Below are 17,178 nucleotides of genomic sequence, written 5' to 3'. Positions count from 1 at the left end.
CATTTTCAACAAGCCAAAACTTGTGTTCTTGAGGATGTTCACTTTGAACATTGACTACGTATCTTCCGACATATGGTCCAGGGACAATGAAGAGAGTTGGAGGAAGATATGAGTCAGAATTATGGCATCCAATAAGGTTATGGAACTCGAACCAATATGATTCTTTTAGTGCTAGAACAGAAACTTCAGCACTTTCAAGGCACTTTGCTGTGTATTTTCATAAACTTCTTCAAACTGCGGTATGGCATTTTCATGGAGTTCTGCAGCTAGGGCAAACAAAGCTGGGAACATGAGACCACTGTTTCTTTCCTGAAAAGCATATAAAGGTTATCTAAAATAGCTTTCTAGTGATATGCTAATCTTCTACCAGTTTTGAACATAGATTCATCGAAAGTTTTTAATTCATAATTGAAAACATTTACAACTCCAGACGGAATTATTTTTCTTTTTGGCAAAACAACAGCCTTAAACTGTCTTGATGAGCCTTTACCGTCTGCCGTTTGAGACGGGCTAGCCAATCCTTTACCTTGCGATTGATCAGTTGTGGCTAATCCTTTTGGATTTAGCAAATATCTTTTGAGGATTTTTTCTTTGGGTTCCTCAAAATTTTCAGGCTCTTTTCCTGTTCTTCTGTTTATGGGAATGCGACCTTCATCGCCTTCTCTTCGACTAAACATCGCCATTTCTCTGGTTAGGGCGTCTGGAAGATAATTCTTATTTCCTGCAATTAATTCAACATTATAATCATATTGATTAAGAAATAATTGCCAATTTGCTAATCTTCCTCTATCAGCAGCTTTATCAAGTTTTAAATTTTTAAATTGTTTTACTCTAGCACAATTGGTGCATATAGTAAAAGGTTTTCCAAGAAAAGCTGGAGAGTTTTAAATTGTTTTCTTGACAGCCAAAATTTCTTTTTCTCTTGAAGGATAATTTTGTTCTGGAGGGCTGAACTTACCGCTACAAAATTTACAGATTTTTTCAATGTTTATTCCGGGAGTTTTTGCCAAAACAACACCAGACCAGTAATTATCACTAGCATCAGTTTGAAGTATGATTTTATCATTCTCTTCAGGTTGTTGTAGCGGAGGGAGATTCTTGCAGAGAGATTTTATCTGCTTCACAATTTTTTCATCATCTTCTATGAAGTTCCATTTTCTTTTGAAACTTGTTTTAGGAGATAACATTGCTGTTAATCCTGAGATTTTGGGAATGAAATCCCTTCCATAGTTGATGACTCCTAAGAATCTTTCTAGACTTTTAGCATCAGGAATTTTATCTGGAAATTTCCAAATTTTCTCAAGGATGTGTGGCTGGAGCTTTATCACTCCATATGCATTCTTGATATTTATACCAAGAAAATCAACTTCATCTAGGATTAAAAAAGACTTTCTTTTATCCTAGGATAATTCCATGTTGAATTATCAATTTAACAACTTCGTAAAGGTGTTTCATATGTTCTTCTCTGTTTTTGGAGAAGACCAGGATGTCATCGATATAGACGATACAGAATTCAACAACATCTTTGAAGGTGTCATCCATCTTTCTTTGGAAGATTGAAGGGGCTTGTTTTAGCCCAAAGGACATTACTAACCATTCGTAATGACCTTGTGGTGTTCCAAATGCAATGAGAGGAACGCTATCTGGATACATCTTAACTTGTCAAAAATCCGACTTTGCATCGAAGTTTGAAAAGACCTTAGCTCCTTTGAGCTGATTGATCAAGACTCTCGCTTGAGCTATTTGATAACCGTCTTTAACAGTCTTCTTATTGACATCTCTGTAGTCAATCACCATTCTAGTTTTTCCTCTAACATTTTCTGCATGGTTTCTCACATAGAAAGATGGAGCATGATGAAGGCTAGTAGATGGTCGAATTAATCTCTTGTTCAAGAGATCTTCTATATCTTTTCTAAATTCTTTTTTATCTTCTTCTTTATACTGAGGAATAGCTTTGACATGACATATGACATTCATATCATGTAATCTTAATTCACAGACCACTGGGTCTTTTTCCCAAAATTTCTGAGGGTCGATATCTATATTTTGTTCAAGCATTTTCTTAATTTTATTAAGAGTAGGAATTTTCTGAGATTCAAGCATGTTTTGGAAATGCTTGAGATTATGCTCATGGATGAAACTAGCTTCTTCATCTTCGCTAGTTCCTTATTCTTCTTCTTCAAAAGAAGAAGAATCTTCGATAAGCAATTCTTTTTGTTGCTTAATTTGAAGCACAGGTTCAAATCTGGGCTTATAGGGCTTAAGATCACTACTATTTCGTTGCGATCTCTAATATTGAGTAGTAAAATTTGGACCTACTACGCTTTTTGCTTGGGTCAGTCTATCGACCCAAAACATTCTGTCTCCTTTTCTGAAGTCCATAGCTTCTTCATCTTGAACAAATCTCTATTGGAGAAGGAAATCATTTCCCAACAAGAAATCTGATCCTTAGCCTTCTAATTGCCAAAGAGTGTTGATGACAAATGTTCCTCCACCAATGGTGATGTGAACATCTCTAACTACCTTTTTCATGGTTAGGTGGCTTCCATCAAATTGCACGCTAGTAGCTATTCTTTTATTGTCTTCTTTCCAAAGTACTTCTGGAATTGCAAATCTTTTTGCAACTATGAATCCTAATCCATTATCTACAATTGCATGTAGATGATATTTTCTATGATCAGAGAATTTTAATCCAATCTCTATGTAGTTGCTGCATCTACTAGTAGAGATGATTTTCAATTGTTGAAGCTCATTTTCTTGAGCTTGTTCTTGTGGTACAAATGGTTTACATTCTTCTGGAATGTTTTCTAGTTCAACCAGTTCTATATTTTCATCAATCTCTTCTTCCTTTATTTTTGAGGAAGATTCAGTAATTTCTTGGAACAAAACTTCTACATTTTTCTCCTTTTGTTCACAGAAATATTTTTCATATTCTTGTTCTACTAATTGGCTGATAAGGCCATTCTTAGTTTTTCTTCTTGCTTCAGCTATAAAGCACTCTTTGTGATAAGTCTTTTTTGACTCTTCATATAACATAGGAAGTCCATTCTTTTCATGACATAGGCAGTAGTCACAAATGAATGTACCAGGGTTAACCTGATATGAAGACATTATTGCTTCAGTCTTGCTTTCTTCCTAGTTTTTGACTTTAAGAACATTCATCTGTCTAGATTCTAAATATTCTATTTCAGAATCTAATTCAAAATCAGATGAGAATTCTTCTGATCAGGCAGAGTAAACTGACCTGTCATCATCTTCTTCATCAGAATAAGCTATTTCATAGCCTTTCATATTTGTTGTTTCTACTATAGGCTCATATTCTTCAAATAGAGCTTTCGTAGATCTTTTATTTTTTTTCTAGACATTCATTAGCATAATGCCCTTCAGCTTTGCATAACTAGCATCTGCAAGCTTTCTTGCCTGGTTGTTTATTCTGATGGTTGGTTTGGTGATTCTTCTTTTTCTTGAAGAATTTCTTCTTTCGATTTTCATCCTGATTCTTGTAGTTGGAGCTTTTCTTAAACTTCGAATCCTTTTTGTTTTCATTCTTTCTGAACCGTTTTGAGTGATATTTTTCTTTTCTTTTCTTATGGAACTTGGATTCATGACATCCCCAGTTGGTAGGCATATCCAATATCCATAACAAAGTTTTCTACTCCTCTGAGTTGTTTCTTGGCCATTTTGGCTCTAACATTTTTTTTGCATTGCTCTTTTAGTAATTGCCTGATTCTGTTAGCAATTCCTCCAACTGAAAATCTTTCAATTGGTTTTTTAGCTATGCTTTCTCTCACAGCTGTTCTCCAAGGTTCAGGAAGTTTCCTGTGTAACAAGTTTACTAGATCAGTGTTTTCTAGTTCACCTATTGTACAGTAATATTCTTGAAACTCATTTAGATATTCTTCAAAATATCTCATGTCACAAATTTTGAGAGCATAGATATTTGATTTTACCGCTTCTTTAGCCTTTTCACTCAAATTTGAGAGATCTCCACAGAACTGATCGTACAGGGGTACTGCAAAATCATATGGAGATTTTGAATTTTTTATTTCTTCCAGCTAGTCTTTTCCTCTGGTAGTCTCTTTGAAAGATATATAGTATTTTTTGGCTACTCCAGTGAGAGTAGTTTCATAGTATACCTGAAAATTTGGTGCTTCAAACTTTCCAAGGGTAAGAGCAGAAGCCATCATGAGGCTATCTACCCATTGGTCAATAGCTTTTTTTTTATCTAGAGCTTTGTCTAGATTTAACCATATACCATAATTTGTGATTGGCACCCTAGGCGGACAAATTTTTGAGAATTTCTTTCTTCTTTTTTTCCTATATGAGCTTTTTGTTTAGGGAGTTTCAGTTTTCCTTTCTCTCTGATGATGAAAGTTTTGGAATTGGAGCTCTCTCCGTCTTCCATTTCTATATCTTGATAAGGAATGACTTTTCTTACCTTTCCTTTTTTGAAATTTTTCATTTTTTCGATTAGTTGTTCTAATCGTTCAGTATTTTTGCAAGATTCTGCTTCATCATAGAGTTCATAGAGCCTTTTTGCTCTAAACATATTTACTGGTCTATTTAGATCAGCCTCTAGTTCTTCTTCATTGATATGATCTGTTGGTTCTTCTATAACAAATTTAGTGCCGCTAGTACTTGCTTCTCTAGTACTATTGTATCTTCTGAAATTTCTATTTATCCTGATATTGTCATGACCGACATCACTTTTCCTGTGATCTTCAAATTTTAGACTGATATCTCCAGTCTTTCTACTTTCATAGATTGCTACTTTAGCACTTTCTGGTGGTTTCTTTGGACCAGATAATTTCCATTCAATGGGGAAAGTTACTTCATTCCAAGTAACCTTGTGAATTTGTTGTGAATGGTTCTTTTGACTGGTGAGAAATCCAGTAGTAAGACCTGGAATATTAGATATCATTGTCTTAGGTTCTACTGTGGTACTCATTAGTTTATAATATATTATGTCTACTATTGCCTTGCATATTTTCTTTCATTGTTATGTTATCTGTCTTGACTCTCAGTCTCAGACAGCGAGCAACATCTTTCAAGCTTGTTGAGAAGTTTTGGAAATAGTTGAAATACGCCACTTGATTGCATAAAGATGTTTCAAGTGTTCCTAACAGACTAGCTTGAAAATCTCACTACTACAAAAAGGTCATCAGACGACGGTGGATTTGTGTTGTGTGATGACCAAGCTCACCGTGGTCTAAGTGAGTGTTGTGTGATTGAAATATCAGACAATGGTGATTTCACCGTTGTGTGATAGTACTTTGCTCAACAAAATACTAGTTTCCGTTGTGTGAATTCTGCGCAGGCATGTGCCTGGCATGGCATGCGCAGGGATGCCACGGCACAGTCAGACAACAGAAAAGAAAATTTGCCGTTGTCTGAGATTCATAACACACAACAGATATAACTCATTCTTTGTTGTCTGAGATTCATAACACACAATGGATATAACTCATTCTTTGTTGTCTGAGACTAATAACAGACAACGGATATAACTCATTCTTTGTTGTCTGAGACTAATAACAAACAATGGGAATAACTTAATATTTGTTGTCTGAGGTAAGTAACACACAACTGAAGTAAAATTATCTCCCTTGTATGTTGATTACTCAGACAACAGTGATCATTTTATTTCTGTTGTGTGTTATGAATCTCACACAACAGAATTTTGTTTTTTTTTGTTGTTGGTTGTTAGTTCACACAACAACTATATTTGGTTATCCGTTGTGTGAATATTGTAATCAAATTGGGTACCAACCAGTAACTGTTGTAGGAGAAGCCTCAATTTTGAACTCTTTTATCATCATACAACACATGGTTTTGTATTGTGTTGTATGACTTAACCTTGGACAACTTGGATTGCCTTAACAAATTGTGTGAGAAGAACTCAGACAACATATTATTTTTATTAACCATTGTGTGAGCATTATAAACCATTCAGAAAACATAGAAAATTGAGTCTGTATTTGTAAAATGTTCTAGCTAGGAAGACCTAAAATACATAGATTACTGGCGCTTTCCTTTAATGCACCTTCATTTGTTCTTGCTGAAGCTCTCTTGTAGGCAAAGATGATAAGTACCCTCTCGATCTTTTACGTCATCGATCCTACACATGATGGACAAGGACCTTGTAGAAGCTCTAGTATTGACTCCAGTTCTGCTCACCCAAAGACCTTACCCTTTGAACACATTGAAGACTCTCTAGCTGATTGAAACATTCTTCAACAAGTCCTAAATGCTTTGCCCACAGTACTACTCTACCCATATATCTGCACGTCTGCAACCATGTAGGTTATAATAATTTTTTACATTAGTTTCTTGTGGCCATGCATTTAAAATGCCATTAATTGCTTGCTGCTATTGAACACAAGTTCTGAGTGAGTACCTAGCAGGTTACCAAAGAAATTAACAACTGAAATACGTTGGAAAACATAGGTACTGGAAAAGAGAGCAACTAAATATGCTCAAAAGAAATGTTCGCTGTATTTGATAATACACAAACACATATTCCGAGTAGATTGACGAGTACAATGGAAAGCTGATCTATTTCACATTTAGAGCAGACAATACCTTTTGAAGAGATTTGTTCTCAGCAATGAAACATTCACCATAACGATCATCAATGACTCCTTCATAGACCCACCTATATGAAGTTTCATTTCCAATCATTGAGATCAAACTCACCACAGATCAAATGTACCACATACAGAGCACAGAGAAGGTATAGGTTGATAGAAGAAATTCTCAGTTTGTTTATTTTAAACAATAACAAGCATAAGATAGCAATTAATTGTCTAACCTGCAAATCCTCGGAAAGAGCCTCTGAAACTGCAAGTGTAGCAAACGGTTCAACCAAGCAGAAATTGGAGAATAGAACTGTACAAGTGTTAATAGAATCATAAGAAACTAAAGATTGAGATATTTGACAAGACAAACAAAGCATATAGTAAATAAATAAATAAAAAAGAAAATAGATTGTTTGATGCAGATAATTGTTTACTTAACTAACTTTCTATCATAAAACTGTAAATTGGATGTGTTTGACTAGTCGCAAATCTATGAATTTAAGAAGTTTGGAACATGTGCACAATTACTGAGATACGGGGAATAACAAAAAGCAATATCACGGAGTTTCGGCTATCTGCCTCTTTCTAAATTATCTCAAATGAACCATATTTATCTTGCTAGTAGAAACCAGAAATCACAAGGCTATGATGACACTTCATTCAACACTTCTAACAAATTCAAACGCAAAAGTTCAGAATCTTGCTCATATAGTACTACAGTCAAGAACACAAACATCTAACTTCATTTATTCGCAAGCAATCAATCATATAATGCTGGAAACAAATTATTCACTCGGACATCTAATAAAAACAACATCAAAACAAAGGTCATTTCCAATTAATCTTGGACTTGGACTATTTTCAAGAGCTGCCCAGCCACCAAATCAAAAGTCAAGTTCATTGGAGCTCATTTCGCAGCTTGGTAAAATGCCTAAGCCAACACCCAAATATGCTTAACACCTCAAACAACCAATTATTCAAACTTTGCAAACAAATCCCAGCTAAGAACAAGAACATGTTCAAGAATTAGTACTACCTTGACATTAGTGTTTCTGAGCCTAATTGCTTCCTCAGCATCAGTAAGAGCATGTCTGTAATTACCAAGCTCCTTCGATAACATCAACACATCACAGGAAGTCAGGAACCACGCTACAATAACACAGCCAAGTGGAACACACCCAGATAATAATAATCAATCACTGGAACAATCACTTCACCAAACACCATACAACTGTTCTAAGACAAAGTCAACTCAAATACACAAGCAAACCACATGGGAGACGCATGTTCAGACCCAACAAAGCATCTCAGTAATTCAAATCTCGGTACGAAAACCCAGAAATACAAACACGAAATAAAGAACATTACCTTGATGGAGACCTTGCTCTTCACTTGGGTTTCCAGAGCCTCACTCATAGACTAACGCAAACCCCCACAACCCCATCAGAAACAAAATTAATACACAAATAAAATATCAATTAATTCAAAAGGGCAAACCCAGTTCCGTAACACAACCAATTTCATATTCAACTCGTGTACTAACAATATGCCATTCAACTCTAAGTCAATCAAACTCTAGGACATAATTAAATCAAAGAACAATTCCACCCAGAACCTCTAATTTTATCTTTGATGCTTGTCAAAAACCCAACTGAGTCTACAGCTTCTTCGACATCAAATTAACTCAATTTGAGCTAACAGAGATCTTGAACAAGCATAACTTGCAGCAACTATGCACTGTGATCGTCGAGCAGAGCCCATCCAATTCCTCTTATTCAGTTCAGTATCCGAGCTCACCACTTTAGTCAATTCAATGAATTGAGCTCCACTAGCCATCAATCGGTGTTCCACGACTTCAGAAACGATTGGAGTTGGTTCATTGTTCAAAGATGTACACAACTGGGCATTAACTTACTTGGAGTTCTATGGATACAAGTTATTCAATATTACTAGCAGCATTGATATTCAAGATGGGGCCATCTGATATCCTGTTTTTACTGTGAAACTACCATAAATAAAGTTCATGGATTGAAACTATATATAGTAAAGGGAGAAGAAGAAGGAAAGAAAGTTGCCTTACATAAGCATAAAATGCCCAAGAGTTTAGCAATTTTTACAATCCAGCAGTCCTAGCAGCATTCAAAACAAAAAATAGAATTGACACATTCAAACCCAGCACTGCATAAATTCAGTAACTATTTCATTGCCTTAACTAAACCCCATCCAATTTTACATACTACCTTCCAAAAAATAACTACACTCTCATGATCATCATCTTCTTTTAGTAATGCTTATATGCGCAAATCCAATAACTTAACGAATCGTGGCATACAAACCCAACATTGAACAAATTCAGTAACTATTTGACTGGCTCAACTAAACCCCATATTCATTTTACACACTATCCTATCCTCCAAAAAAAGTTGCTAAATTCACAATCATGATCATTCAAGTATAAGCTTTACCTCCTCTCGAATCTTCGCAGAGCTGTTCTCAACTTGGCTGGCCATTGGCCAAGCTCTCAATCTTCACAAGCATCTTCTCATACAACTCCTCCACTCCACACAAATGTAATTCACAACCTCCGAACCCATCAGCCTACTCAGGCCATTCACCTCTAACCCCTTGGTGCATATATCCAACTCACTCTAGGCCTTCAACCCCTACTTTTTTCATTGATTTGTTAATTAGGAAACATGTTGTAGATTATATGTATCCATAGAATATGTATCCATAGAATGAAGTGCAAACTTACCTTTTCATTATTGAAATTTCTGTCAGCTGAGCCTTTTTCTACCATTAGAAATAACAGAACCCTGGCTACTAACTAAGGTCACAAAAGTAAGCATACAGCAGATAACAAAACATAAGCATAGTTCATTGTACGAGAGGAACCTCTAAGACAATTGCTTCAATTCAAATCACACAGAAACATAACAAAATGGAAGAAATTAAGGGAAAACATCAAAACAGCACCCAAACTCATTTCATCAAAATCATGGTACTAAACCCAAACCCAAATTTCTCATAAGCATTTCAAACTAGAATAAAAAGCAACCAACCCAAAACCCCAATTCATACCAATTACCCTAATTTCTCAAAAACCCAAGTCACCAACGAAACCAAAATCATCAAAAAGAAAAGCAACTCAGTGGAGGACAAAATGGGAAACTGACGAGATGTTCATTTGGCGGAAGAGAAGGCCGAGGATGACGAGAGAGCGGAGGAGGACGATGAAGACATCGGAGACGAGAGAAGAGGTCATTGAGAGCTTGGTCATCATTGATCTCGACTCAGACGGAACGATGGCCATGGAGATGGTTTCAACTGTAGGAGATTTTGGGGATTTCTTGCTTGACGGCTGAAACGATGAAGGCCATGGTATTATGTGATGGATTGAAATGAAGGCCATGGTTGCAGACTTGCAGATCGAGATTGAGAGACCTTTCACGAGAGATAGGGGTTTCGCGCAGAGATAGAGAGAGAGGATGGTGAGAGAGATCCAAATAGGCCGCTTTAGGGTTTGTGAGAAAGGATTGAGAGCGGACTGAGATTTAGGGTGTGTCTGAGAGGACTGACTGGGAGTTTCATTTCGTTTTGTCGAGAGAGTTTCAAGAGTGTGGGAGGCATAATTAAACTTCAAATAAATTCTAAAGTGAATCACACAACACAAACCTAACAAACTATTGTAAGAGTGCACTACAAAAATCAAAATGCCAAACACATGGAGGGAAATATACCGCGCCCATATCATTTTGGCTTAAAATGTTGCCGCCTATATTCCAACTTCACACAACAGAAAAGTATAACTTCTGTTGTCTAATTTCTACAGATTGCACTAGGTTTACCTTGTGGAAGACATTCAAGCAAGCTTCCTCAAAATTTGGCATCCAGTTTTCAATCACACAACGGAAACCTCAAGCACCGTTGTATCAAGTAGCCCAAATTTCAGATTTGAAGAGGCAACCAAGACTCGAGAGTGGAGGGAAATCTGCCGCTCAATTTTTAAGGCTCAGACGACGGACCATGCTTAATTCCGTTGTGCAATGTAGTTCCGATAAAAAAGTTATCACTTTGTTGGCATTCACACAACAGAATATAATCAGCACCGTTGTATAATAAAACTGACTTCAACACACAACAGATGATTTGTGTTCCGTTGTGTGATTAGTGTTGTGTGATTAACTTTTTGTAGTAGTGTCTGTTAGTCTATTGTTTTGTAAGACACATAGAACTGAATAGTTTATGCCTTCTCGGGCAAGCAATTTTATGCCTACTTAGACTGCTCCAATGTGCATAAATTGGTAATTCTTTACCTTTGCTCTAGCAACTTCTTGAGGAGTGATCATTAAGAGATCTGTTTCTCCTGTTGTAGAGGGAGTTGTAAATTCTAATAATTTGAAATGATGGCTATCCATCAATTCAAACTTTCCTCTCTTATAGATTTGTTTGAAATCTAATTTTGGAATTGCGGAGTTTTTTACTTCCTGTTCTATTTCATTGTATTCAAATTCTTCTGCATTTAGGAGTTGTACTTTTTTTTTTTCCTAAAGATGCTCATCATTTTGACATCTCTTGCTACCAAGTGTTTTGGCTTTTCATATTTGATACTAGTCAGGCTAGTAGAGGGTTCTAGAAAAAATCATGTTTGGAACAGGATTCTTCTCAAGTTTTTCTAATGGTTTGAATCCATTAGCTTTCTTTGATTTTACTGCAGGCCTTTTTTTATCGTTTAGTAAATTTTTCATAGACTCCAACATTTCTTGCTGTTTACTGATTTTTCTACTAACACTTGTTAGCTATTCTTCTTCCCAATTAGGAAGTTCTTTGATATAATCGATTTTGTACTCCAATTTTTCTAATTGGGACATTATATCTGGTACTTTTTCTAGATGATCTTGACATCTAGATACTTTTTGTATCATGTTCTGATGTTTCTCATAAGAAGATTTTAATAGAGAATTCAACTTCCCTAATATTAATTCAGACATTGTCCCCATTGGGGATTCCCTTTTGAGCTTTTTCAGCAAGCTCTGATACCAATGATTTGCGGATCTAACTGATGCTCAAATAATCAAGAGGTTTCTGTTCCTCTTTAAGAATAAACTTTAGCTCTTCAATATTTTTCTTGATTTTATAAATTATTTTTTGTACTAGGAAAATTCTATCCCAGTATCTGGGGTTTCTCTACTGAGTCTAGCTACGTAGTCTTTTGCTTTTCTCAACTTTACTTGCTCTTTTGCTAAATTTCTGACAATTTGCAAGTAAATCTAATCTAGACAAGATACGATCTAAATGTGTGGAGCTAAAGTACATATTCAAGTGTGGAGCTACTTTTATGATAAAAAAATTGGGAAGTAGCTATAGCCTATAGGAAAGTTTTTTCAATTCAATCTAGTTTTCTTTTTCTCTCTAACAAAATTAAAATTTGGTTAGTTCAAACGCTTATCTATCTCTCAAAAAACGAAGGAACTAATTATTCAAAAAGCAATTAATTGTCATTCAACTTTTTCTTATGCATCTTTAGAAGTGGGTTATCATGTGTATTACTCCCTATGTTTTTTATAGGGTTAATTATAGTTTACCCCCTTGAGGTTTGGGGTGTCATCATTTCACCCTCTCTACTTTTAATTTTGACTTTTTACCCCCTAAACTTTTCAATTTCAATCAGCCGTGTCTAATTTCTTCTATTCCGTCCAAATTGGACGTTAAGTCTGACCCTCGAGGGCTAAAATGATCATTTCAACATAAAAAATAATTAAAACATAAAAATAAAATATAAAAAAATTAATTTTTTTTTCTGTTTCTTCGTTTTTTTTTTTAAAGAGTATTTTTTTTTCTTTTTTTTTTCTTGGTCTTCAACCTATACACCACAAATTATAATAGGTTTATAAAAACAAAAAAAATACTCTAGGTGGTTGAAAGCCGCTCGCTAGTCTACGATATTTGTGATATATCTCCGATAAAGTGAAGAATTTTAGGATATATCCCCAATAAAATGAAGAAATATCTGTAAAAAATAATTTTACACTTTATCTGTAAATAAATATTTGTATATCCCCAATAAAATGAAGAAATATCAGTGTAAAATCATTTTTGGTCTACATATTTGTGATATATCTCCAATAAATTGAAGAATTTTAGGATATATCCCTAATAAAGTGAAGAAATATTTGTACATCCCCAATAAAGTGAAGAAATATCTGTGTAAAATACAAAATAAAATAACTTATAAGGAGGTGACTCACACCCAATTATACCAAGACATTTTGATCGAGTTAAAACGCAACACCTAATAGGTGGTTAAGCTAAGACAATATTGATACAATTGTGGGCCACTACAAGCCACGCTTGTCGTTATTTGATAGACAATTATCCCACTTTCCTGTAATATTATTTTTACTTTGATTACCATCATTGTACTTCATAATATGATTACTAGAATCTCATCACTAATGAGTTTCAGTAAATTGCTTTTGCTATAGGTAATTAATAATTTTATTTTATTTAGGAAATATAAATATCATCAGTCGTACCATCATTCTGGACCATAGCATATGAGTGGCTGTCGAAGGAGAACGTATAAAGTTATATGATATTAAGCACAAAGAAGATCAGCTGGTCCAAGGAAAAAAAATTAACAACAAGAGGAAGAAGAAAAACAAATTTTCTCAAGTTATTATATTTATATCATCTAAAGCCCCACGTAAACATAATATATTTAGATATTATGTGTATAAATCAGAATGAATTGGATAAGTCGTAAGTAGCAGATATTGGTCCAACCAAATTACCAAGACCGAATTGCCAATGCGAAGCTTCTTGTTCTTGGCTTTGAAATTGGACCAAAGCACTTCTAATTCAAAGTGGTTCAAGCTCTGGGTCCTTTGCTTACCTCATTTTTCCCCTTCTCCACACAACCACTCGATTCTATTTTAAAACTCAACTTGAGTTGTATTCATATATGCCATGGCTAGTTTGGTTGATTGTCAAATGCATAGTGCATACTTCTCGAGCTCAATTGGCTACTGGAGGATTGATTCCTTGATGAAAATTGAATATGGGGTAGCATTAATGTTTTTTAGTTCTCTGGTATAAATTCGTATATTTTTAACTGTGTTTATCGACGTTAATGTTTTAGCATAATATTGTGCTAAAGAACGTTTATTTTGTCATAATCACTTCGTGACCGATCTCTGTTTACCACGTTATTAATGAAATTTTTGTTTCTTCTGAGCAAAATTAGTCTGAAACTGTTCTTATTAATGCTCAAAGACAAATTTGCTCGCTTTAGGATCGAGATTGGGATTGATTGAGGAGGAGCAACGTCCAATTTAACAGGCAAGTTGCATCTCCTAATTGGTTACAGCGTTACAGGTATATTCTTATATATTCTTCCTTTTTTCATCCTGGCCCCTATCTGAGGATAACATTAGTACCTGCTCATTTGCCAAATAATTCTGGAAGTTCACTAGGTTAAAATTACGTTGGACACTTACAAAGGAGCAACAACAACAACAAAATTATCATTTGGTATTTGTTGAAGAGGGAAAATGTTGCGCATGTCCAGCGTACTACGTCAAGCTTTTACAACAGTGTATGGAATCTATTTCAAGTCATACGTACACATGACACTCTAACACAATACATCGAACGCACATAATTTAAGATTTCTCACCTATAAAAAAGAGACTAGATATGCATATTGGTTGCGACACGCCTTTGACTAGTTGTGTTATTCATTTTCTTTCTTTGTACTAATTTTTCTTTCTCGTATGTTTTTTTCGACAGATTTCTTATTCGTATGTTGAAATTCTACTAATAAGAAAACGGAAATAGATTTGAGATGAATAAGCATAGTGAAGTGCTATTGGCTTAGCTAGTACCGAGTTTACTAGATGTTCAAATGAAAAGTTGTACTGATTTTACTTCAAATAGTATAGTCGAGAATCGTGCATGTCTTGCTCTGCACCCTTGCATGGAGCCAAAGTCATTTTGTGTATGACCCGGCACACATAGTTGACTATTTATAAATTCTTAATCAATGAAGTTAATAGAATGAAACAACATAGGGTCATCTCAAATCCTCCCTTAATCGATCCCCCACCAAAAACACTTGCGTACAATACGTTACTCCTTTATCCTTTTGGAACTTTACATCAAGAGGAAATTAAAAACAAAAAAACAAATTCAAGATATTCAGTGATGGAATTACAAGGGGATGGATCGGAAAAAAAGAAAGAATGAAAAGTTGGAAGTGTTCGAATCACCAATTAGCAGCAGCGGCAGCAGCAGTAGTAGTACTAGTGCTTTCAGATGAACTCAAAAGTTGTTCCAAGTAATCTGCTCCTAAATCTTCGAACACCACCACATTCTCTAACCTCACATCTCTCTCCATTCTACTCTTCTTGTTCCCCAATTTCCTTCTCATCGAGTGCTTTCGTTTCAGCGCCACCACCGGCGAACACCCCCCGTCCAAATCCGAAGTAGCACAGTTCATATCACGAAGAGACTCCCGGACTCTCTCCACCGGAAAGTTGAGAACGGCGGCTGAGCCCCGCATGGCAAAGGCGGCTTGATCATAGGCCAAAGCGGCGGCTTCAGCACTGTCAAATGTTCCTAGCCAAACTCTTACGCCATGTCTGGTCGAGTCTCTTATCTCGGCGGCGAATTTGCCCCACGGCCGCCTTCTGACGCCTCTGTAGGACTTCTCCTTCTTCGGGGTTTTCGGGTTTTCTTCTTCGGATGTGGAATCGGAACTCACTTCTTCTTCCTTTATGGGGTTGGATGAGGCAGCTGAGTTGTGTGTTTCTGTTTCAAATGAGGTAGTTTCTTGGGTGGCCTTGGATAGCATCCCAAAGAGAAGCATTTCCTCGGAGTCGTTTTCATTGAAAGGAAGAGAAGTATTGCCAAATTCTAGAGCATCCCAAGAAAACTCAGAGGATGTATCAGAATTTGGGGAGTGGAAGATGGAGTAATTCATTTGGAAATCGGAGATGTTTGAGTTTTCTGTTTGGAATGTGTTTGTGATCGACTGGCTACTCATGATGTGGTTGTTGTCCCAGTAGCCCATTTTAGTTTAATCAAAGATTTGGAGCCTCTTCCCCTATATATACTACACAATACCAACAGATCCACGGGACCTAGTGGGACAAATAGATCCAACTGTTACAGGCTAAAAATGACCAAGCAAATAGTTAATCACAATGACTTCTCAAATTTGGCTACTTTTTTCATGTCCAAAACTATATATATGTACCATTATGACTCATGTTTTTTTCAAGAAAAGAATTTAGGGTTATTTAAATGTGTTCAAAACTCTCCTTATATTTATTTAGAATTCATATTAGGGTGTAATACATTACACACACTGAGATAAATAATGAGAAATTCGCTTCATTCTATCTTTTTTTCTGTAATATTCTCTATGCTTCTCTAAATTGGGACTCTATTTTAGGGTTTTGGAGTGAAAACATAGTTTACTTTATTTACCAAGTAATTCTTGTTCAATTAATATCCAAACAAAATAGAAAAAACTTAAAAAATTATGAGGGTGAAAATGGGAAGAGAAGACGGATAATATAGTTTGTATGTGGAGGCTATATTATATTTGTATGTACATTATTGTATCGGTTATGGATCCCACACAAGTGGATGAATTAAGCACGTGGGTCAATTGTAGCCCGGCGGCCAGGTCAGAGATCAAATTGTAGTGACGTCAGTAATCAAATATAGTTTTTTGTCCTTGTCCTTGTCCACGTGTCAGATTCGTAGAACCACTCACCAATTAGGTCGGTAGTTGAATGGCCGTTGTGAAATGCTGTGAAGTATTTCATTTTTCATTATGGATTTTTTTGGCTCTCTTTTTCCCTTGGTTTCTATTTTTACAACCTTGAACACCGTTGTTTTTTTATTTTTTTATGTGGATTCTTCTAGAAATTCTTGGACAAGTCAAGGGTCTCCGTGTCTAATGGCTTGACGGATACTTTATGTATGTTGTAGTTCTTCCCATTTTCTCAGGTTTGTGAAAAATAAGATCGAGTTTTATAAAAAGGAGAAATCTAACAACTAGATCTTTTATCAAGTCAAGATGAGTTTATACGAACTACTCGATCCATGTAGCTTGATTGTTTCAGGCTTTGTTAGATAGCTATAATAATGTTGGTCTAAATTTATGTCGATCTTACTGTATTCTCGAGTTCCGATGAGTTTATATGAACTACTCAACCTATATATTTAACCGTTTGAGGTTTGTCAGATATTTATAACAATGTTAGTCTAAATTTGTGTCAGTTTTACAATACTTTGATATTATAAGATCAAATCAGAAAAAATGTATTCACTATCAGAATTTGAAACATATTAGTTTAAACCCAACATTCAATTTTATCTAAAGGATGACGAGTTCTGAGTGCAAAATAGGCTTACCCGAAACCCTAATAGACTTACAGCATCATGATATATTGATTTTTCAAATGATTGGCTTTTGTTTATGGTTTAATATGAATTGGTCGATTAGAAAATTTATAAATACGACATCTGTAACCTTCTAATCGACCTCTTCATCTATATGTATGGTTGAGCTTATTTTATTACATAT

At 35.4% G+C, this 17,178-nt stretch overlaps 1 protein-coding gene across 1 annotated transcript; it reads right to left on the bottom strand.

Moving 5' to 3' along the window:
• Positions 1-14,612: 14,612 nt before the first annotated feature.
• LOC112197631 (ethylene-response factor C3) lies at positions 14,613-15,670 on the bottom strand. Its single transcript, XM_024338384.2, has one exon. It carries the CDS (start codon positions 15,649-15,651, stop codon positions 14,845-14,847), a length of 807 nt encoding a protein of 268 aa, XP_024194152.1. The 5' UTR covers positions 15,652-15,670; the 3' UTR covers positions 14,613-14,844.
• Between the last annotated feature and the right edge of the window lie 1,508 nt (positions 15,671-17,178).

The sequence above is a fragment of the Rosa chinensis genome, chromosome 4, assembly GCF_002994745.2.
Source record: "Rosa chinensis cultivar Old Blush chromosome 4, RchiOBHm-V2, whole genome shotgun sequence".
NCBI lineage: Eukaryota > Viridiplantae > Streptophyta > Magnoliopsida > Rosales > Rosaceae > Rosa > Rosa chinensis.
Note: the sequence above shows the minus strand (reverse complement) of the source record. Positions and strands in the feature narration are given on the sequence as shown.

What these genes read in the sequence shown, in the direction of transcription:
- LOC112197631 (XM_024338384.2), bottom strand. Translation starts at nt 15,651, where the DNA reads ATGGGCTACTGGGACAACAACCACATCATGAGTAGCCAGTCGATCACA.